General features: G+C 51.7%; 1 protein-coding gene across 5 annotated transcripts in view; it reads left to right on the top strand.

Moving 5' to 3' along the window:
• PBX1 (PBX homeobox 1) overlaps positions 1-23,830 on the top strand; it is a 134,693-nt gene that overhangs the window by 19,441 nt on the left and 91,422 nt on the right. For 3 of the 5 annotated variants that reach the window (XM_052802505.1, XM_052802502.1, XM_052802501.1), the window contains exon 3: positions 543-659. The exons of the other annotated variants lie outside the window; for them this stretch is intronic. In XM_052802505.1, the coding sequence (XP_052658465.1) occupies positions 543-659 (117 nt within the window). The remainder of the gene's footprint in view (positions 1-542; positions 660-23,830) is intronic. 5 annotated transcript variants of the gene reach the window in all.

Below are 23,830 nucleotides of genomic sequence, written 5' to 3'. Positions count from 1 at the left end.
GGCCAGCTTGTCTGACTCACAGGAATCATCTTGCAAGTCTCCTACACCCTCCATTACCTGATCTGAGTGCTTCCTGGCGTGTCGGTGCTCACCACCATGCCATCGCAGAGCAATGGCCGTGAAGGGAGCTGTGCATTTGTGCAGCTTGTGTCCGCCGCAGGCTGCTGCAGTGTGAGGTGCTGGAAGGGACCAGAGCCTGGGTCTCCTCTGTCACCCTTTGCAATGCAGGCTCCCTTTGCTAGCGACCATCTTTCCTGACCCCACAGACGGTCTCTAAATGTCTTTACAGAGACATTTGCTCTGTTTGAGAGGCAAAATAAAGATCTCCTTGCTCCTTAAGAGGACCAAGCTTGGTGGCTTTGTTATTTCCCTGTGCTGTGTTGCTGGTAGCAGCAGTACTGGGTGCTGTAGGAGGTACTTTGGGGGGGTCCACTCGCCTTTTGCCTGGTTGCTGTAGGGCTGCTGTGTTTCTGTTCATAAATGCAACAGGTCGGACCTGGAGGAGGACTGTGGTGATGAGAAAGACCTTTTACTATCCACAGGCTCCTTCCAGTACTCCCTATCTCTGGTAAATGCAGTGGGTCAGCAGGAGGTGACCAGAGTCATGTCAAAACTCCATACGCTGATGCTGCAAACTCTGAGGTACCTATTGAGCAAAGGTGGGTGTGAGACACGCTTGGAAATCCCCCGTGTTGCAAGCTGGGAAGTCTCCTGGAATTCCTGGCTTGCCAGTCATGCCGTGAATTTTTTGCACGCGGCTTTACCTCCTCATGACTGCGGGGAAGCGGCTGGGGCATGTTCCCATCCGAACCTCCTACCCCTTCGAGGTGCTTGGTTTGGCAAAGGGCTGCTGTTGCATCAGGCTGGGCTGCACCCAGCAAGTGCGGGGGGAAGGTCCCTGTGCTTGTGGCAAGAGCATTGCTCAGAAATATTTCCATATTGTGGCTCCTCTGGGTGCTTTGGGAGGTCTGTGTTTTTGTGGCTTGTTTCCATGTGCCACACATTAATTTTTCTCCCGTGGGTCACGGTGACTTGCAAGATTTGGGTGTTTGGTGGCTTTTTGGCCTGCGGCTGCCAAGCTGTGTGTGATGTTGTGCAAGCAGTTTGCAATCTTGTATTAAGTTTGCAGGTACCTCGTGGAGAGCTCAAGAGAACCGGAAGGTGCTGGTTTGGTATGACTGGGGACTCGCATCCCCAGTGAGCTATGGGCAAACCTCTCCTACAGACTGGGTGCCCATGGACAGCCTGGCTTTGTACAGTGGCAGGGAGGTATTTTGGCGCTCTGCTGAGCAGTGTCAGGGTGGCTCCTTGTTGTGTGACAGGGAGCTGCCGGGGTGCCTCACCTGGCTGGTCACCCACAGAGTGGGGAGTCCTGGGTGCCCTCAGGTGCAGGACTGGGGGCCGGAGAAGCAGCGCTCTCCCCTCTTGCGGAAGGGTCAGGCCAGCAGTGAGGTGCTCTCCTCTGGGATGGTGGCTGAGGTTTGGGTCTCCCCTAGCCTGAGCCTCCCACTTGCAGGGCCTTGGTGCAGCCTCTTGCTAAAAGGGGAAGGTGTTGTCCTGAAAATGCCCCCCTAGGTCACTTCGGCACTTGACGTTTTACCACCTTTTCAGCAGAGCTGGAGTCCCAGGGCTAGTACAAATTAGCCACTTGTTTGCGGTTGTGGGCTCCCCCCTTGGCAGGAGTCTGTGTGCATGGGTCCCCTCCATCAGAAGGGATTTGGGGTGTGGGGAAGCATTGCTATCTGCCTTGATATGTTACCTATTGTGCGTCCCAGCCTCGTCGAGTGCGACAGTGTCCCACAAGACGCGTGATCACTGCCAAGCCAGCCCCGGAGTCGAGCTCTCCTGCCTTCTCCCCCTACCCCTGCTTGCCTCCTCTGTGGCGGTGCCTTTGTCAGCCAGCCAGAAACCCGCAGCGCCGCAGCCAGCCTCCCTGAAGTGCCAGCGATGCGGTGCGGCGTTCGGGTCCCAGCCCCCCTCCCCGCCTCTGCCCCAGCATTTATCAGCAACCTCCCTTCCCTCCCAGCCGCCAAATTCTTTCTCTGTGCCGTCATCCTCCGGCCAGAAGCCGCCCCGTCCCCACTCTCCCTCCCTCCCTCCCTCCGAAACCAGCCCAGAACTGCTGGGCAAACATTTTGCCTGTTGTTATTACAGTATTCCCATCTGCATACTTAGTCATAAACCCCTTTTAATTCCAGCCTTTTTCTGGGGCGGGGTTAAGAGTTCAAACCCATCATTTTTCTTTTGGGGCTGGAGGCTTACAAAAGCAGCCCGCAGCGAGATTGTTCGGGAAGACGGGGCCGAGAGCAAGTTCAGGGGGAGGGAAAGGGGAACAGGGCGGTGGGGAAGGGGGGGTTGCACACAGGGGTGCTGGCTGTGTAGCCCCTCTCCCTGGGGAAGGCTTTGGATGAGGTTTGTGTGGGGCTGGCTATGGCAGAGGGGTGCTCTCTGCCAGCCCCCCCTTCCTTTCCTCTTCCTGCAGCTCACTGGGAAGCCGGAGGTTGATGAGGCGGCCCCTTTGCGGTGAGGTGTCAAGTCGTGCCGCTGCTGGTCTTGCCTCGTTTGCAGGAGTCTTTGGATAATGGAGCGCTGAAAGCCAGAGAGGAATGTTCCCAAATGGGTGGGGAGGGGAACAGCCCTGGCTCTGTGCGAAGGCCCCTCCAGAAGAGCCCCCCAGGCACAACATGATGCCGCTGATGCTTTAGCGATGCAAAGGATGCTGCCAGGCTCCCTTTGTCCAGCTCACCATGTCTTTACTTTAAAAGGCTGTCCCCTCCTCGCTTGGGGTGGTGAGGGTCCTGCTCCATGAGCACTGGCGGTCCCTGCGCTCATCTCCCACCCTGTGCAGGCATTCCTAGGGCTGGATGAGCCCAGATATCTCTGCATTTCTCCCAAAAAACATTGGGGTCTGTTGCTTGTGAGCCCACCTGGACTTAGTAGGTGGCTGTAGTAACTCTTCCCTCCTCCCCTTTGGAGCCCAGCTGCTTTTAATTCCCTCTGTGGCAAGGGTTCCCAGATGCTGGCACTTCCTACCAGCCTGATGCCACCCCATTGTGAGGTCTTCCTGTCCTCCATCTGCTTTTTTGTGACCTGGGTGGTGTGGGCAAGGCAGCAGGGGGGGCAGAGGACTCATAAGGGCAATACTTAATTCCCGCACAAGGTTTGGTGCCTGCGTCGTGCCTGTACCGCTGCTGCAGAGCCCCTGGACTGGATGTTGACCTGGGTCCGGTGGGAGACGCTCTCTCCTCCCTCTTGTCTATTGTGGATGCCACACCGCATCCCTGCGGGATGGGGTACAGACCAGTTGTTGTTCATGGGCTTGAGAGGCATTGGCATCTTTTTCGTGTCTTTAGGCAAAATGAGGTCTCCCCCCCAAATTAAAAGGTCTCGAGGAGGAAAAGAAATAATAATGTTTATTTGGGTTGACAGAAATGTTGTACAAATTTGTGCAGCTCAATTTCCCAACATGTTTCAGTAAAGAAGACTCTCTTGCTTTGCTTTTGGGAAGCATAAAAAAAGATGGAAACGTCTTGTATTTACATTTTTGAAATTAAGCCTTTGCCTTTTTTATTAAAAATATTTCTCTGAAATTTGCCTTCAGTTTTACATTACAAATACCTTAATGACAAATCCAGCTCTCAAGTGATGCTTTTAAAAAAAAAAAATCCTGAAAGAACAGGTATTTGGGCAATTCTGTTTAAAAGTTAATGAAAGGCAGAAACGCCAAAGTGAAGTTTGCAGGAACAACCTCTGCGCCTCCTCTCTCTGTGTATCCCACCATTCGATCTGTGGTTGTTACCCCATATGGACTGCATGATGGCTTATCACCCCTGGTTTTCTTAGATGCGTGGACTAAGGGTTTCATGGCACTATGGATATTGAACAGCCACAGGAAAATAATTTAAACAACATGCTCTGTATTTTTAGCAGATCAGGTAGAGGCTTTCTTAAAAGCTTGCCCCAGCGTAGGTGGGCACCATGATCTTGCAGCTGTATCCAGGTGGGTGGAGTTGTGGGTCTATCCCAGGCAGGATGAGTGGTCTGAATTTGCATCTAAATTAGCTTTACTGCTTGATCCCCTGAACTGCCCTGAGAGCTGCAGTTCTAGGGTGGAGAGAGTTTTAATTTTTTTTTTCTACATGGATGCTGGATGCTTATTAAGCTGCTGTAGAGGGAAGGGAGCTTATCACACAAGAAATTTGGGGTTAGTCCTCATCCTTCTGGCCTGAACAGTTTGGTCTCTTGATGAGATGAGAGTCAGCGTGTGTTAGACCTGCACTTTTATTTTTGCAAGTGCAAGGGTGGAAGGGGAAAGGCCCTGCTGTGAGCAAAAGCAGCTTGTGAGCCTTTCCACACGCCTCTGCCGCGGGGAGCGGGTGGAGCTGGAGGGCTGCGACGGCTTTTTCCAGCTGCGAGCATGCCTGGGATTGTGCGCTCGGAGCGCGGGGCTCTGCCTACCTGCCCTCTGCATGCTTGGCAAGCTGTGGCTTGCAAGGCATGGCGGGTCCTACATGCAGGCTGCGTTGCTTGCTGCATCCTCCCCCTCCTGCTTTGGAGGGGAGCTGGTTGGGTTGCGGCCAGCCCCCCATTCATTTGCCTTTCTCAAGGGGTGCTGCTCGGCTTTGCAAAGTCGGGTGCTGCTCTTTCCCCCCCTGCTGCATGGAGTTTTGGAAAGGAGTTTTCCTCTCTTGTGATCAGAGGCAGTGGGTGCTTTGCTAAGCTGCGCTGGCTGCTCGGAGATGCCTGAGCAGAGGCTTTGCAAGGTGCACGTGGTGTTCATTAGACCTGTTTAGCAGGAAGCTTACATCTCAGAAAAGGACTGGCTGGCCTGCCTGGTGTGGGGTGGGATAGCAGGCTCAGCCCTTGCGCGGGAGCCAAAAGAGGTGTAGGTTTGGTTTCTGGGCACGACGCATTGTTGAGTGATGCTGGTCAGGTCACTCTGCTTCCTTGCTGGCCTGCCTGTCTGGTGGGGACATCTGTATCTGCGGATCTTATGGCTCTTTGATCGATTAAAGCAGCTCGGGTTGTTGCAGAGAAGGGAGCCTGCCTGTCGTCCTCTGCCTGAGGTCTCGTGTTGTGCAGCAAGGGTCTGGCTGGGTGACGTGAGTCACATGCCTTTACTGGCAGGGACTGGGTGGGATACTGGGCAGGAGAGGAGTGCTAGTGGAGTTAGTTTTGAGATTTCTTCTGGGGAACAGACACTGCTGATCTCAGAGGTGTTTGAAACCTTCCCCCATTTTCACTTCTCCATCCTCAAGGTAGATGCATCCTCAGGATTTGGGTATTTGCAGGCGTTGCTCACCCAGGGTGCCAGGGCTGTGCATTGCAACACTATCTCCTACCTCCAGCACAGAGCTGCCTCCAGCAGAAGAAGAGCTGGTGCGTGGAACGGCACTGGAGTTACGTGACCTATGTCTGAAGACTTCATTAAATCAGGATGAATTTTGTGCTGTTTCTGTGTACAGTTTCCCATTCTTCTGCAAGCAGGGGCCTTGCCTGCCCCAGGAGTTGGAAACATGGAATATGCGTGCTCTTCCTCTTCCCGTCACTCTTTTTTATTTTTTGTGTTGAAAACAAGAGAGCTTGTGAGATTTCTCCCCTCCCCGCACTCACCTGCGCCTTTTGCCTTTCTGCTGCCCCATGCCTTGATTACAGCTGATGAAGCGGCATGCCAGTAAATCTTGGGAGAGGTCACCCCTGTCACATGCCAGCACCGGGATGGGGGACGCACCATCCCCGCTCCCTCCAGACCATGAGCTCCTTCAAGCTCTCTCCCTCTCTTCTTAACGTGCTGCTTGTGTAATTGTTGGCTGTTTGTCTGCTAATGATTATAAATTAGCGGCCGAGTGTATAAAAAGTTAATGAAGTTCTGTCGGTGGAACCATTACGCCTTCCCAGGCTGGCACGTACAGGTCGGCCGAGCCGGTAAGAAAAGCCAGACACCAAGTCCGGCCTTTCAGAGGATCAGGTTTCAGCTCGCTCTCTCTTTCCTGCTGTGTTTTTTCTTGCTGGATGGAGCCAAAGTTGAGCGCTGGGAATCCCAAAAGGTGGCAGGTGATATTTTCTCTGCTACGGAGTGCAAAATCACCAAAATGCTTGCATGCCCCCCCCCCCCCCCATCACTTATTTCCAGCCCTCTTGCTCCACTGTACCAAGGGCATACCCCCTACTTGTCCCGCTTCCTGGCTATTTCAGGCCTGGGGTCTGAGGACTCCCTGGCCCCCCTCAGTTCTGGCATGTAGCAGCTTTTCTTCTGCACGTGGGCTTCTTGGTTGGAAACCAAACATCTCAGACCCCTTCAGTTTCTGCTGCTTTGCTTCTTGAGCATCCAACCATGACATGGCAAGAACAGCTTCTTCCATCTCAGTGCTCATGGGCAAGGTGTAGGAAGGGTGTTGGAGAAGACAGTGTGATCCTACAGGTATAAATGTTCCCTCTATAAACCTCCCACCCCCTTATTTTTTTTTCCCCATTGCTCAAAAGTTGGCAGCACTTTAACTGTGTGCCCTGGCATTTCTCCGGGTGGAGGCAGGTTTGGTGTAGGGCTTGCTAAAACCGGCCGAATGGCTCAGGAAAAAGAAGCAATGGAGAAAAAAGAAGGCATCCTCCACACTGTGTGTGTGAGTGAGATTTTGGAGGTGCCTCTTGGGTTCTGGTACCTCCTCTCTGGAAGAGCTGTAGAAACTTGGCAGTGGGGCTGTCTTGTGTCATCCTCATGAAAATTCAGTCGAATTGGGAGCAGATACCCATCTGCTCGACAGGTCTCAGAGGAGCCCGCTCGGCATTTTGGCAGCCAAACCCTGGAGAGTGGCTGCCGGCCCCATGGTGCTGCACGTTGGGCATCCCCTCCGGTCCTTCTTTAGTAGAGACTTTTCCTGGGCAGTGGCTGCCGCAGAGCGGGAACAGGGGGAATACGGGGCTCATACAGAGCTCCTGGGAGACAGGACAAGGTCTGCAGGATCAGAGAGACCATGGGACCCTGCAGCTGGTGCCTGGTTTGGGATGACCCACGGCCTGGCCATGCTATGCGGTGCTTGATTGCCTTGGAGAAGGTGCTGTCTTCTCCACCAGACTCAGGTTTTTCCCAGATGGGATTATCGGTGCTCACATGGGGCTTTTCCCAAGTTTAAGGGTGTGAACACTAGTCTCCTGGCCTTCTTCCAGGCTGAACGATCGCTTTTGGCATCCCTTATTTTTCCCCCCTGCTACAGGGTTGTGCTCAGCCAGGCTCCTTCCTGGGGCTGGTGGGCTCCCTCCTCCTCCAAGGAAGGCGCTTGCAAGGGTGCTGGGAGGATTGCAGGAGGAGCATGAGCCTTGCTGGACCTTTGGGATGTGTTTCAGGGTGGGCTGGAACTGCCAGCCAAGCTGCTTGTCTGGGTAGCTGGCGCGGGGGGGAGGCAGGCTGCTTGAAGTCAGCGGGAGCCTTCCCTTTGATTCTGCTGAGGCTCGGATCGGCCCCTGGATTTTGGGAAGGGCTCAGCGAACCTCTGCGTCCAGTTGCCAGGGCAGGGATTAACGCCGGGAGGCGTGGGTGAAAGCTGGAGCTGTGAGTGATGTGGCAGGGGCATGGTGGCTTTGGGCACGTGGTGGGGATTATGGGCAGATGTCCTTCCCACCGCCTGCAGTCCCAGTGCTGGCCATGCCTTTGGGGCTGGGATGGGGGGTTTTGGGGTCTGTGCATCCCCCCCCTCAGCAGAGGAAACCTCCCTGCCGCAGGCAAAGGAGGAGGGGACCCACGGATCTCCGGTTTCGGGTGGTGCAAAACTGCTTGCCGGTGGCCCTGTGGAGGAGACGACAGCCAGGAGCCACTGCTTGCTGCTGGGGACCTGCCCTGTGTGAGCTGCTGGCCACGAGGAGGGGAGGCTGGGGAGGGCCCCCAGCCCCTGCTCCAGAGGCCGATGCCTGCCTCTGCCGTGGGCTGGTTTTCGGGGGCGCAGGCATTCCAGGAATTTGTAAGGAATTAGGGGGCGGGCGGGGAAGAGCGGGAAGACTCCTGCAACACAAGCCATCTGGCCTCCATGGTCTCTCTGCGCGGCAGTGTCTGGGATAAAGGAACTGATCGAAAACAGACATTGTTTGAGACAATAAAACCGTATTACACATTAATGAGAAAATACATTTGAGAGCCTAGGGCCTGGGGCAAGCTGGGTGTTCTCCTCCCTCTCCCCTCGACCTGCGCATGGCCTGGTGCTGTGCTGCCCGCAGGCAGTGGCAGCTACTTTTCCCTCTGCCATGGGTTTTCTCAGTAAGCCGGGGTGCTGCTGGCGAGCACAGTTTAAGCAAGGCATGCTTTGCTGGGGTGCATGCCCCTGTTCCCCCATCTTGCAGCAGAGGAAAGCGTGATCCCAGCAAGGAGGTGGAAAGCAACCCACAGCCCTGCCCTGCACTGTGCATGGTCCAGGGGGGCTCACTCCATTTGCACGCTCTTTATTCCCACTTGCATACTCAGCGCAGGAGCCTGTGGGGCCTCAGGCTCGTGCAGCTCCTCTCTCCCAGTTAGGGCCTGTTCCCTGGCCGTGGGGCGAGTGGCACAGCCTGCCTCCCATCCGCTCAGCACAACGCTCCCTGAGCAGCCGCAGGAGAGCTCCACAGCCTGCGCCTGGCCCCACTGTACTCATAGCCTCGAGGATCCTAATGTGGTGCATTGCTGATGCTGGTTATCAGATCCTGCGGGCCCTGATTTCCTTCCCTCTCCCTGTCAGCTCGTGCCTGTCCCCGTGGGATGGGCAGCCTCTCTGCCCCTGCTCTGGCAGGGTGCACAGGCTCGCTTGGGTGGCCATGGCTTGGCAGAGCCCACACCAGCTCCCCTCCTTGCTGTTTGGGTCCTGGCCTTCCCCTGTTTCTCCGTTCTGGAGCTGGGTGTGGGTGTCCTTGTATCCTCTGCTCCGTATCCCCTCCTGTGAGGGAGTCGAGTGCCCTTGGGAAGAAAGCTGGGATGGATCCTCACCTGGAGGATATTGTTGGCTCATCCAGGCTTAAGGTCAGGCTTTAGTGATCCTATGGCAGGGCTTTCAGGCTTCCTCGCACCCTGTCTTTTTCCACAGGGCTGACCTTTGCCAAGGGATCTGAGGGAGGAAGGAGCTCTGGATCCTAGTAATGGCAGAAATTTTTAAGTAAGGGAGAAGCAGGGGTTTCAAAGGTGGGGATGGGGAAGCAAAGGGGCTGGGGGGGGGGGGCGCGCATCTGGAGTCTGTACCTCCCAGCCTTAACGTTTTTGGAGATCTTTCTTCACCTCAGGCAGGAGCGGGGAGCTGACGGTCCATGACAAAGGCCCCCTTTCTTCTCCAGGCTGGTGTTTTCATAGTGTTGGGTTACATCCCCCTCGCTTTGGGGGTGGGCGGGAAGGGGGCATTGATAGAACCTGACACAGCCCACATGATGTAATGTTATTTTTTTCGGTACCGAAACGAGGCAATTTTTCACTCAAGGTCAGCAGAATTTATGTTGAGCCCTGCTGGAGGGAGGGAGCATGGGCTGGGGGTACGGGATGGGGTCTCCAGCCCAACCCTATGCACCCCAGCACCTCCTCCAGCCCTGCCACAAACCCTGCTGCCTGCGCAGAGATAACAGGCACATCACGCCCGGACCTTTCTCCGCTCCCCCTACCCCTCGCCTCGTGCTTGAACTGAAATATTTTAATTAAAATGGGTTCTGTTGGGAGCATGGAGCCAGGGAAGCCCGCTGCAGACCCTGCTTTTGGTGCTTAGGCCCTCAACATCTGTTTCCTATTGAAAGCTCTTTGGAAAGGAGAGCTGGCCCCTCCTCCCATCCCCAGTTTCAGTCCCTTTGGAGACCAACGTGCAGCCTGGCTTTCCAGGGGTTTGTCCCCCTCCCAGCCCCCCCCAGCCCAGCCTAGCTGTAGTTTTGCTCAAATAAAAATAAACAAACGAAGTTGATTGCGGGCAGCAGGGAGGCTCATGTCTTGCTGCATGCATGAGGCTTTATTGATGTGATCCTCCCTACAGCGCGGCTGGGGAGTGAGGATGGGGTCTTCACACTTGCCCAGCAAGGAGGGCAAAAAATCAGTAGGCTTGCTGCTGGGGGATCTGCAAAAGTAGGGTTTGGTGGTGGTGATGTGCATGGTAAAAGCTGTTTGTGTCCTATAAAGAAAAGCTCTGCCTGTTCCTCTGGCTGGGAACAAGTGATGCCACCGGTGTGAGCCCTTCCGCTTGTTGGTGTTGTGACTGCCCCAAGTCACGGTTTGTATCTTAGCCATTAGCATCTGCTCAGCTTTCTGTTGTGCTCTTTCCAGCTGAGGTGGTCCAAGGCGTGGGGAGCTCCAGATTGCCTTGCGTGGCTGCGGTCTGGGTGGGAGGATGTTTGGAGAAACCATCCCAAATGGATGTGGTGGTTGGTTGTGGGCCCTGTTGGGCTGAGGTCTCCTGTTCTACAGGAGCATCACTGTTCTTCCAGCCGTGTGTCAATGTGTTAAAATTGTTGGTATTTGGGGAGAGGCAGCTCCCATGGAGAAATGTGGCTGTGTGAGTTGCAGGAAAGCTGGGGCATGTAGAGGAGGGAGTGCTGGACTTGCATGGGGAGGGGACGTGATGTGGTATCAGTGACCATCTGGTTTGGTTCATGCATGGCTTGGAAAAGCCAGAGCATGGACCACCTTGTGCCAGACCGTCTGGGGAAGGCTGAGGCACATTTGGTATGGCTGTGGAAGGCAGTGTTTTACTCTACAACCTGGTGAGATCTGGTAGACTCATGCAGCATGAGAAGGAAGACGACCCACCAAGGCTTTTCCACTGCACCGATAGAGATGTTGATGGGTCTGTAACTCCTCCTGGCTGGTTGCATGATAGATGAGCTGGATAAAGGCAGGCTGCGGTGGCAAGTGCTCTCCAGGTGATCAAAAGTGAAACAGCTCTAGGATTTGAATGACTTTGTTGCTGTTGAGGCTGTTTGCTTTAGCTAGTTCAATCTGGCTGGTTTGCAGTCTGGATTCTCTTCCTTTTCTCTCTGACGCCCCTTCAATCTCCCAAGCAAATACACCCTGGATTTGGGCCCATGAGAGCTGTCAAGGCCCTGTCTGGAGGAGTTGCACCCCTTGTGAGATAGTGTCGTGTCCCCAGCCCAGCCAGGGTGGAGGGTGGTGGAATTCAGCAGAGGGACGGGAGATGGATGGGTCGGAGAAGGGAGGTCAGAGGACCGCGTTTCCAGGAAGGTCACTGCGCTGCTGGCATTTGCTGTGGAAAGCCGGAGGTTGCAGCCATGTCCAGATGTGGAGAGGTCAACCTAGTGCCCTCCTGCACGGGGAGGGGAAAGGTTCCTCTCTGGCCATTTTAATAGAGCTCTGCTGCCCTTTGGGAGTGCGGGAGGGAGTGGGAAGAAGATGGAGCATGGAGAGGGCGGGTAAGGGTGGTTGAAAAACTACAGGGAAAAACATAAACTTGTAGCCTGCGAGAGCTGATTCTCACCGCGTTAAACGGTTTAAAAGAAGGCTGTTTCTCTTCCCTTTCCTGGAACTTTTTCCTGACCCCTTTCAAATCGAAAAGCTTTATCAAGTGTTAGTGGCTTTTTGTTTTTGTGATTGTTGCTTTTGGCTTGAAAGGCAGGAAGCAAACAAAAGCGGTATGTGCTGCGCTGACTGCTGTAACCCCCCTCTTCCCAAAACAGTGGATACTTTTCAGTGTCTGTATTTCAATGTAATGTTATAGTTGGGGCAGCAGGGAAGGGAGACTGCTCAGGTGTGAACGAATACATCTGCTTGCTTAGGGAGACCTCCTGGTCCTGCTCTGGGGTGTTGCAGACCTCCTTGCAAAACGCCTGGGTGAGGGTGGTACCTAATTGTGTGGTGGCTTAAGAAGGGAGATTTGGCTAAAATGCTGATGTGATGAGCAGGTCTTGATTTCCTGGTCCCCCTCCATCTCCTGGCTCAGGTTAGGCACCTGTATCACCATCCTGATGGCAAAAGGTGAGGCACAGACACCCTGTGACTTTCTCAGAGCCATTGCCAGATAGGGGTGGTGGGTAATTAAGCTCTTTCCCCAGGATTCCTGTTCCTGTAGGCTACCAACCGATCCCGCACTCTCCTGCCCTGTATTTTATCTTCCTGGTGATAGTTTCCTGGCTGTGATGCTCCTCTGGTATTGGGACCAGCTGCTGCGTGAAGGCACGCGCATGTGCGGGACACAAAGGTTGTGTGTATGAATGAGTAAAAACTCGGAAAGAGTCTTAATACTGCCTTTATCTCATGGACGAGGAATTTTTTGATGGCGTCGCAAAATCATCCATCTTCCCCCTGTTGTTTTGGCAGTGGTGTTGCCCATGAGGATGCGTCCTGCCCGTTTCTTAGGGATGTGGAGGGTGAAGGGGGGTGTCTCTTCAGATACGTGCGTAAAAAGCCCCTGGGCTGCCTTCGCTGAGCTTGTTTTATGTCTTTGTTCTAATAAAAAGTTGTGTGCTGCTTCGTATTTCTAAGCTGTTGCTGCGGTGGTGGTGGTGTTCGCTCTCAGCAGCTGAAGAAAAGCTCTTGGTTGTTTCCTCCCCCCCCCACCTTTGCATTAACATCTGGACAAAGATAAATGCATATGCGGGCTGTTTTCACTTGCTTTGACGTCCTCACAGCTTTAATGAAAAGATCATTTCTAACGTGGAGGAGCGGTGGCCCAGATTGCAGTGGGGTTCGCTCCCCACCTCGGCGTGTTAGGAACAAACTCTGCAAACTTGGCGCAGGCGGGGGGAGCGTAAGTGAAAGCTAATTGGAAGCAGCCCTGACTTGCACTCTGCTGGAGCTATTTACAATATCTTTCATGCGGTGACTTATTGAGTTATTCGCTCAAAGGAAAAAAAAAAAAAAAACCAGTCCCTGCTTATTTATAGCAACGGTGGTAACCACTGATACATGAGCTGGCTTGGACATGGAAGCATCTGTACTGGTCAAACCTTTGGCTATTAATTCACATCCTTCACCCCCCAGCCCTGGATGCATTGAAGCACATACACAGATATTGCTGTCTGGGGTCACATTTGGGTACTGAAGACCTTGCAGGCCTTTCTTTTATCTTCCTGACCGAGGTCCGGTGTCATTGCACCATCCTAGGCTGTTGCCTCTAACACCCTTGATCTTCCGCTGTGTAATGCCTGGTGGGTGGTGGGTTTTCATCATTGGTTTAACTGGGGTGGTTGCTCAACGTTGCATAGTCTGAGCTGGCTGGGTGAGGGTGGTGCCTGGCATTGCATTGGACCAGTTTTATCTTGGGGCTGGGGAGAGGAGCGCTCAGTGTCGGTTTCGGAGGAGGGAGGAATGTACATGTGTCTTGCGTTGTGGGTTGTGGGTGCAGGGTGTCCTTGTGTGGAGCAGGACTGGCCCATGTAGGGGTGTCCCAGGGTCAACCAGACAGGAAGGGTTCAACTGGGGACACAGATCTGTGCTGTGGGGTTCAGAGCTGAAGTCTCGTGTGGACCCTGGCCATCATTGCCATTTTATCCAGACTCTGATGATGATGTGTTCAGGTCTGCGACCTTGACTCATCCCTGGCCTGTGCTGTACCCAGATCATGGGAGTGTTATTTTAGTCTGGGGAAGACACACAGTGTATGTGAAGTATCTGCCTGCCTGGAGATGCTTGTTCCACCTTCCACATCACCCCGGTTTCCCAGCAATTGGCTTCTGCCCCTGCCTCTCACTGATCTTGTTGTTTTTTTTATGCCTGGCACTGATGCTTTTGATGTTCCCAGCCTCCGATCTCTGCACAGCTCCTGCAGTACCAGCCCCGTGCCTTTCATTACCGCGTTAACAAACTCGAGTCGTGCCTAACGAGGACGCCTCATACGTTATGCTAATGATCAAGAGACATGTTAATGATATTTTAGAAGCCTAATTAGTGGAATATATAACTATATGCAATTTGGTAATGGACTGTGACAAGAAGTTGTTAAAAGGGGGCTTGACAAATCCAGTTGCATGTGGCCTCAGACAAACAGTTGCTGAGAATAGATGAAGAGAAGCGGGGTCTCTGTGTGCGTGCGTGTGCTTGCGTCTCACCTCCCCATGCTAAGGGGTGTGTTTTTTGGCGCTTGCGCTCATCAGCCTGACTGACACAAGCTGGTTTTTTGGCTCTAAATTTTCTATTCTGCTCCTTGAACTGACGTGACCAAAGCTTCAATTTATGGGCACAGTAATTTTCTCTCTCCATCTGTCAATATCTGCACGCATATGTATAAAATACAGTCGGTCTGTCTGCGCGGGGAGGCTGCGCTGTGTACGGCCAGAGCTGGGGTGGACCTGCTATTCTCCATCGCTTGGGAGGAGGCAGAGGAGTTGTCAGAGCAGCACCAGGTCTCTTGTGTGCTGTATGTGTCCCCTGAACATCTCACTTAATGGCAGCTCTTCCCAAGATAGATGCACAGCCATGCTTGAGCGTGCATGACTTCTGGTCCTCTCCCATGGACCAGAAGTCATGCAGGGCTTCTGTCAAGCAGATCCTGAAAGCACCACCTTAGATGTGAAGGTTAGCAGGAGGTGGGCTCCTTGGACCTGTTTCTCTTCCCCGAACAGTGGAGAGAGCAGTCTGGCTCTAGACACCTCCCCACGGACAACTGCAGATACTTCTCAGGTTTTTTCTTTTGGTTGACATGCTTTGTACAAGGCTTGAAAGCTGGTTGCCTGGTTCAAGGCCAGGGCTGCGTGTTTGGAAATCTGACCTCCTGTCTGGGCTGGCCTTAGTTTAAGCCTTAAAAAAACCAGGCTGGATATGGGCTTGAAGAAGTACCAGCTAGAGGGTGTGATTCGGTGGCCAGCATCTCTGATGATTGGACTCCCTGGCCCATCCAGTGGGGATGTGAAAAACACAAATCTGTCTCATGCTTCCCATGTCATGGATGGGAGCAGAGACGACCTGCTAACAATAGCAGGGTTCTTGCTATCTATCTATCCCATTTCAGACTCCCTGAGGTTATAGACTACTCCTTTGTGTGTCTGACATCTCTTCTGCTTAGTTGAAGAGGAGCCTTCTTCTGGCATCCCATGGGAGAGGAGAAACCTGGTTTCTCTTCCAGGCTCTGCTCCATCACTGCTGAATGACTTGGGGCAACTTGTGTTGCTGCTGTGCTGGAACCTCTCATGGGGGGATAAGGTGACTGTCCTTCTCTGACAGCAACTGAAAATAAGTTGAAGAGTGGGGGCAAAGGGTTAACGGTATTAATTCCCGTTGCTTATGAAGCAGTGCCAATTATTAGATCTTATTTCTTGATATCAAGCCTAATTTTTGTCTGTCCTTAATGACTTCCCAGTTTTCCCAGCTGTATTGAGAGCTGCACCGTTTCATTACTTTGTGCCTCTTCATATGTATGACTTATGTACCTGCCCTAAAATCAAGACTTTAATAAGATTAAATTCCCATTTAAACTCTCACTTTCTTATTATATGAATATACACACAGTGCCTCTCTCTGGGAAGGAGGCACTGAATTGAAGGTACAGGAGAAGATGTACGTGGCCTTTCAAAAGGGGTTCTAAGTTGAAGGCTGGGTGAGAGGAGTGGGATCGGATGGTCCTGCTCTGTGTGGAGACATGTTCCTGCCCAGGTGTCTGTCTGGGCTGCATGGGCATCTCTGTGGTCTGGGGCACCCTGCCTGTTCCAGGCAGGAGCAGCGATGGGTCTGTGATGGGGAGCTGAGCCCAAGGCAGCTCACTGCCAGTGGGGCTGCCTGAAATGTTTGAATCGGGAATTTGCAACTGCTTTGAAGCTTGGAGAACTTTCATCCTGTTGATTTTTCTCCTCCCTTTAAATATTTTTAAGATGTTAAATTTCTTTTACTTATTTGGTTTCTTTTTCCCCCTGCTAATAACTAAATTATAATGAGGCTCCCAGTGGGACTTAAAAATATAAAAAAACCACATAAAAAACCCTGCAGAAATTATTCCCCCCCCTTTTTTTTCTCTTTCCAGTGCAATCCGTTCTGCATAATAGCTCTTTGTCTCGCTGGCAGATAGGCATGGGGGAGGCCAGGAATCGGCGGCGAGGCGGCGATGGCGCACAGAAGAGTTTCGTGCCGTCCTTGGCCAAATGGCACGAAGTTCCCCTTGGGGGGCGATTGCAAACCGTGCACCCCCAAGCCCTGGGCAGCATGTGGGCTTCATACCCGGGTACCTCCCTGCCTAGTTTGTGCTGGGGCTCAGATGAGCTCACCTCACCCAGCATCCCTGCCATGAGACAGGTATAATAAAGCAGGAGAATCTTTACACTCTGCGATTTCATTCCACGGATCAAAGATCAAAGCAGAGGAATACACAGTGACCATAAAATTAACTGCTTTTTCAATTTTACAACGCTTTCAGTGATAAAGAATCATATAAATTTAATATTAATTAAACACTTAGCTTTTAACCTCCTCCTGCATCTACTTTTGGCTCCTTGTTGGGGAAAAATTAATTGGGCATCTTAAATCTTGCGTTACTAAATGCTTTGACAGGGGGTTTCAAAAGCACTTAGAACTCGAGCAAAATGTATTTGCACCATTTGTCCTTCCACTCACCTAATTGAAAATCTTGGAGGGGAAAGGGAGGGGTCAGGGAAGAGGAAAGAAAAAAAAGTACTGTTTTATGGGTTTGTTTCTTAAAAGGAAAAAAAAGAGGGGGAAGGAAAAAGGCATAACTTATAGCTGCTCTTATGGTCTCGGCTTTAATTCAATCCCCGTCACACTTAACACCTCACAAAATAGAAGCGATTGATCTTCTATTACAGATGGCCTATCGATCGGGAGCTGGGGTGCTGGCAGTGCGCTGCCGCTCGCTCCTGTGGCGTGATCGTCTTGCGCGCTTCCCTCCGTCTCCAAATTCTCCTTTGAAAAAACCTGTCCGCGTTGTGCATTGGTTGTGCGGGGAGGATACAAATATCAGTGCATGTCTCTCCCTGCCTACTGGTATGGTAATGTATATTATTAGCTTCCCGACCATTGAAACGCAGCTGCCTTTGGGGTAGAGCCCAGCAAGTGGCTCTTTAGTGGCAAACAGCAACACTTCATGAATGTGCGAGAAAGGAATTGCAAAATACTACCCTCACAATCCAAACCGGAAAGATTCAGTGGGGGGAAGGCTCTTGGAAACCAGTAATGTTGCAAAAGACCTGAGGAGCACAGCGGAGAGCAAATTAGATGTGTTATTTGCTGTGTGGTTTGGCAAAAGAGGGTAGCAGTGGGCTTTCTGGGCTGCAGAGGCTGCACTTGATAGAGCAGGAGAGATCTTAGTTCCTTTTCCTAACTGGGTATGGCATGTGTCTCCAGACATCTTATTAATGCAACGATACTGGTGAAATAAAGGGAGTTTCAGGAACTCCAGATGTGTGGGATCAGAGCTAGGGAGTTATGGAGAGAAATTCTCCCTTCGTGGTGGAGCCTCATTAATTTCCATGGCAGACCAGGAGACCCACCAGCAGCCACTCTCCGAGGGAATGTTAGGTGCTAGCACGTGCTAGGAAACACCTGGATCGAGAGGAACTTAAGAAAATAAATGAATAAGCGACTCCAGGATGCTGAGTAGAAGCTCATTAGACGAATGGCATTTTACCTATTTGTACCGTTTCTTTGCACAGCACCGGAGTTTCGTGGGGTCTTTTGTGAAAGCAAAAGAGTAATAGCAGCAGAAGACCTTTTACAGGCTTCTCTCTTGTGGTCTTGGTTGCAAATTATGGAGAGCACATCTCTCTGAGTGCATGCTAATGGAGCTGTGCAAGCACGGTGCGGGTAGCTTAATGGTGAGCCCAGCAAATTAGAGGCACCCCTAAACCAGGTGTGTGGGTGGATGTGGTCCAGGGCTGAACTTCTGGATCGGGATTTTTGAGCAGCGTGGAATTAATGGTTAATTGTCTGGTTGGTCTTCTATTTGGGATACTTGATCTGAGTTTGAATTCAGACTTTCCCCTTGATTTTTGGGGGTGGTTAAAGAATTTTTTTCCAAAAAAGAAGCTCCTTCTTGCCAAGTTCAGGGAGCAAGTGCTGCTGCTTTGCTTCTCTCTGGATGAGCTGATGAGGGGTGTGGGTGTCAGGTGGTGAAGAACTATTGAATGGGTAACACAGACCTGTCCCTGGACTAGGAACTGGGCAGTGCAATTCAGGATGGACAAGGGATGAATTGAAAAGTGAGGCCTGAAACGAGGTCTAAATAGCATTGCCAGGGATTATACTGCAGGGGGCAAAAGCTGTAAGGGACTGGAGATGTTTTGCAGCACGCTGTGTGGTTGTTGCTATTTTACATACCTCCTCTTCTATTTCAAACTCCTGAATCTTTGCAGGGTTCATTTTGAACTGGGGAAATTGGGGGAAGCAGAATAACCTGGTGCACATCATTGTGGACAAATTGCAGGAGGCTGTTCTGTTGGTTTGTTTTCTTCTTCTTCTTCTTCTTGGTTTTTTTTTTACACATTTCTTTGAGGATTTCCCCATCCCATGCTTGGCTGGTTGACCACTTACGTTTTTAAGAGGGGATCTTATACTTGATGCTGTCCCTGATCAGGATGCTGAGGACCATCTGGTCCAGCAGACCAGTTTAAAGACTAATTATTTAAAGGACCAGTGTGACATAGTGCGTGAAGTGGGCAAGGCTCTTTGCTGGAGGGACACAACCTCTGCGCACAGCAGCATTCAGATAACAAGGTAGGGCCAACAGGATCTTTTCTGTAACATTTTAGGCTGCTGAAAAAGCACCTAAGTCGTGGCACTGGTCCTTTATGGCCAAGCAGTGCCCCATTTTCTCTCTCAGGCCATACACCTTGGAAAGCAGGGGCTGCACCTCTTCCCATGCTGACCCTGGCTCCCTCAATTCAGCCCTGGGAAAATGAGCTGTGACGTGTGCGTGCACTTTGCCTGCTGGGGTCTTGCCCTTCCCTCGTGAGTGAAGGGGCTGACACTCGGACTCAGTGTTTTGATGGATTGATTTATTCTAAAATCTCTTAGGTTAGATGGAAGGTGTTAGAGAAGGACTGGGTAGTGTTGATGCTGCCGCGATTCCATGTGGGCACTCACAGATGGTGTTTGGGAGGGATGAGGAACGTTCCCACCTTCAGTTGTGTAGATAAATCCCAGGCTCTGCGTATTTTGGATTTGGGACTCAGTCCTTACTTATAGACTGATTGTTGGTGTGCTTAATAAACATGTTGCAAGTCAGGATGTGTTTTCAAACAGGACTAGACGAAGAATGTGCCAATATCCAGAGACACCTCTGAAGTTCGGTGCTAAACATCCCGTGTCACCGTCGGCGCTTATTTGCTTCTGTCTTCCCCCTAAAAACTACCGGTGCTGGGCTAGAGGCTGGCAGTTGCTTAAATAAAAGGCTTAGGTTACCCCCAGCTTTCTGTATGCAGCTGTGGAAACGCTTTGATACGGCTTATCCTCCAGGATCCATAAGAAAAGTCATTGAGAAACAGCATTATACCAGCGAGGGTTTTCTAAGTAGTCCTTTGTGCTTCGGAGTGTAAGATAATGTTAAGGGGAGGACATGGCGCGGTGCTGCTCACCCGCCGTCCCCAGCAGCAGCAGTAACAAGTGGAGGAAAGTGTTGCGGGGCTGCGCTCTGCTTCCCTCTCCCCAGTGGCTTCAATTTTAAAGGTTTCCATTTCTTTAGGATTGCCAGCAGCAGAGGAACGTCTTGTGGGTGAGAGGGTGTCCTCAAGGCATGGGTGAAGGCCCTGCTGTATGCTGTTATGGTATAGAGAACATAGAGGGACCTGGCACGATGGTGCAGCTTGTGCTGGGGCTTTGCGTGGTCGGAGGGGCGATACTGTGAAGGAGGTGAGGGGTTTGTTGAGGCCTCAGAAGATACTGGGAGGGATCAGCAGTGGGCTTAAACCAGGATATTCCTGCTGGTGGTGGAGGAGCTTTGCCCATTTATACCAGCTGGGACTCATCTTGTTTTTCTGCCGCATGTCTGCAGCTGTGTGCGGGGCAGCAAGTGCAGAAGTGCTGGGTTTGGCTTGTGTTTAAACCCCTTTGGTAATGTTCCTGGATTGCGCAAGTCTTGCTCTTGGGAGAAGCTGAGAAGCCTCATTCCTAGCCAGGTTTGAAAAGCAGACTTGGGGTCTCAAAGAGCTGAAATGCTTTTAAAAATGTTCGTTCTTCTTCAGGATCTTAATTCTCAAACAGAGGTGTGCAGAGTGTGTGCTTACAGTGTGCCTATGTGCACGTTCCGCTTGTGGTAGATGTAACTTAAGCCTCATCAAAATGATTTCATGCTTTAACGAAACGTAGACAAATTCAGATTTTGGTAAGAAGAGGAAATATTTCAACTTTGGCTGATGCCTGAAGAAAAGCGGTCTTGGGTGGTGGAGCTGGGGGAGGATTGCTACGGTGCCAAAGAGGCTGCAAGCAGCATGGGCAATGAGGATGTTCAGGGCATGTTTGCAGATGCAAGAGGTGTTACAGTAAGATTTAAAAAAAAACACCTCAAAACCTCTTGAGTTCAGTGGGAGCAGCACGTAGACCAAGCCTGAGCCTTCTCAGCATGGTGATCCCACGGCATGCAGACCACCTGGTATGAGTGTTTGAAAGCAGGCCGCAGCTCGTCCCACCAGCCTTTACCCTGGTGGCAGCCTGCCGTCCTGGCAAAGCTCTCCCAACTCAGCATATCCCTGGACCTTTTTATTTTGAGGGGGCTATAATGAATCCTGAAATGTTGGTTTTCTCCTTCTTGTGTTCAGGCTCTTAGCAGTGCAGCGCAGCAAGGGCCTGAAGGTGGATACGGTTCAGTACTGGTCACTTTGCCTGCGCAGGCAGGAGGAAGAAAGTGTTTGAATTTGGGTCAGTCACTCACTGGTGTTCCTTGGGGAGGCTCTGGTTTCTTGTTCCTACGAATGGGATCGCCCGGTTATGTTCAGAAAGGACGTGCGGGAGCTCTTGTTACCTGCTCCAGCCATGGAAAATTAACTCTGCGCATGCAGTTTGCTCTGGGGAACTTCGCAGCCTTTTGCTCTTAATTCACGGTATTTTTTCTAGCTTCTCCCTCTAGTCCCTTTTCCATAAAAGTAAGTAAAAGGAAAAAAGAAGGCAGGCAGCGGAGAGGAGAAAGCGGTTGCAAAAGGGCCTATCCACCAGCAAGGGGCATAGACCTGCTTGTGAAGCAGAGAGCAGGAACGGAGCTTAACCAAGCCAGGACCGGCAGCACAGGCAACACCTGCCTGTGCTGCTGCCTGCCACTGTAGGAGTGCTTCATTCCTCCATGGTGAGAGTGTACATGTTCCTTGGCCAGCCGGGGCTATTCAGACCTGAAAGGGGACTTGAAACCGGCCTCATCCCAGCACCAGCAGCACCTCTAGCCCTGCCTGTGATGGGGCTGCCTGCAGTGGGGTTGCCTGCACCCTACCCCTGCGCTTGCCTCCTTGGCTGTGCCGCATCTCCGTTCCCATCCACGCGAGGCCCATTTATCCTTGGCCCTGACACGTGGGGCATTGCGTCCCTGTCGTATTGTCGTGCCTTTGTGGGGTGCAGAAAGCTCTGTGCTGTGCCTGGGCACACAGAGAAGGAAGGAGACCCTGTCACCCTGCTTGGGCAAAGCCCCGTCCCCAGCTCGTGGGGACATTGGCGCTGGCCTCCCCTGTCTGTGGCCCACCCCCCCTCCTGCTCTCCTTCCTGCCATCGGAAGGAGGGAAAGAAAAGGAGGAACAACCATATGAAAAAAATGTTAATTTATTAATCACGGAATATATAGCAGTTCATCTGAAATGCTGTTGCTATGCCAACACCCTGGGAGTTTATTTTCTTAATCCAGGAGCGAAGCGTTTGGTCCCCCGCTCTCCTGCTGAGCTATTTGAATATGTTGCTGCTGCCGCCGTATCTGTTTAAAAGGGGGAAGGAGGGAAAAAGGGAGAAAAAAAAAATAAAGTAGGCTAAACCACCAAAGCAGTCAGATGCAAAGCAGTAAGAAGCCTTTCTCAGTACGACTTAGTAAAAATGACACAAATTAATATACTCTACTTAAACCAGACCAAGATTAATGCTTCTCTTTCAGAGCAGCTTAGTCCAACTGTCACTCGACAAGCGTTCGTCGGACAAAATCAACACTAATCAACATTTATTCCTCTCTTGCCCTTGGGTCTGAGGAGCGTAGAGCGGGCTGCACCATTCTCCGGCTCATCTCGCCACGCTTTTCACCCTCCATCCAGCTTTGCCATATATCACCCTTCCTCTCTGTGCTTCTGCTTGTACGGATCCACACGCTCAGCTATCAGGCTACATTAGAGGCATGATAGATTTTCTGTTTTAATTTACATCTATTATATTACAACATAACAGATCTTGATTCAGTGGAGACTGGTGTCTCCTATAGCCAGACTCTTTGGGAAGATTTCTGCATTAACTTATTAAGGCTGGTTGGAAAGTGGCTTTGGATAGACTCTCCTCCCTCCTCTCTCCTCCAAGTGCTGAGCAAAGGTGTCATGGTGCCCCTTGCGTGAGAAAGCTTGTGGCTGTCTTGGCCGGCTTGCTGCAGAGCTGGGAAGTAATGGCTTTGGAGGGGACGGGCTGTCAAGCACTGCCTGCTGCTGCTGCTGCGGATTGGATGCCAGGCTGCTTTGTAACTGAAGCCTGGAGGGGACCTTGCCTGGCCTTGTGGTGCTGCCCTGTGCCCTAGACCCCGTAATGGGGTGCAGGGGAGAAGGATTGAAACCAGCTGTTGATGTTGGGAGGATGAGGTCCCAACATACCTATAGGGCATCTTCCCATTTCTTGTGCAGGGATGCTGAAGCCATGAGTGTCTGGCACGTGTAAGGTGGCAGGGTTTTGCCAAGATTCACTGTTCATTTGTGGTGGCCGGGGTACTGGTTCTTACTGTACCTTCACAGCAGGGAAGGGATAGGTCTGATCTAAGGTCTGCCTGGCAGGTTTCTCAAGATCTTGGCAGGACTGTGCTCCGGCTGACTTTTCCTTTGAGCATTAGATCTGTCTTGTCTGGTTGTCCGGAGGGTCTATGGGGAATAGAGAAAAGCAGAAGAGTGGAAGAAACTGGAGCATGTTGTGTTAATTTCCTCTCTGATGAGCAGAAAACCAGTGAAGGTCATGATGCTGCTGTGCCCAGCTCAGTGTAGTTTGAAGAGCTCTTCCTGTCCTTGCAACCTTGGGTTATTAAAATTGGAGGGAGGGGAATCCCTCCTCCACCTACCCATTTTTGCACTTCGTGTTCAATGCTTTTTTCCCTGATTTATCTGACAGAGCACTCACTTGGGGTTTGGATGATCTATATTTGACTTTTTTCCAGCGCCACAGATAGCTGCGTAAGCTTGGAGAAGACTTTTTCTTACAGTCTCCTAGATGGGAGTGTACGGGAGTTAGGCTCTTGGGCAGACTAAAATCAAGGTGGTTCTTGCTCTCCTTAGTCCAAAGAGGATGGCAGACATACTCTTGCTTCGCAGACTGAAGTAGTAAATGTAAGACCAAAAGCCAGGTGAGAAGTAGTAACAAATGCAACGTTCAAGCAACCTCTTCAGGTTGTGTGTGCAAGTGTAAATCCATCCGGGGAGGTGGTAGACTCACCTTTGTGATGGGTGTCCAAGAACAGGTTAGAAGAATAGCTGTCAAGGTTGCTCTTGTTCCAGTGTTGGAGAACGCTCAGTCCGTATGTGTCTACACACCCCTTCCACTTCTGATTTGGGGTGTGAGGGGCCAGTCTGGTGTTGGGTCTCCCAGTACAAGGTTGGCGCTGATGTGATTAGCATGCGCTCTGCTCCTGCTGATCATGGCTAAAAGCCCAGAGTTGCCCTATATTTGGATGGTGTTAGGCCTAAGTCTAGTGATTGCTCTCATGGGTTCCTTGCTCCTGGGAGTCCAACACATGATGTCCCCATTCCTCTTGCTAAGCTTGTCTCCATAGCATGCTGTGGATGATGGATTGGTGGTCCCAGG

The sequence above is a fragment of the Harpia harpyja genome, chromosome 11 (assembly GCF_026419915.1).
Source record: "Harpia harpyja isolate bHarHar1 chromosome 11, bHarHar1 primary haplotype, whole genome shotgun sequence".
In the NCBI taxonomy this organism is placed as follows: domain Eukaryota; kingdom Metazoa; phylum Chordata; class Aves; order Accipitriformes; family Accipitridae; genus Harpia; species Harpia harpyja.
The sequence above is the reverse complement of the archived record's forward strand: the minus strand, read 5'-3'. Positions and strand labels throughout refer to the sequence as shown.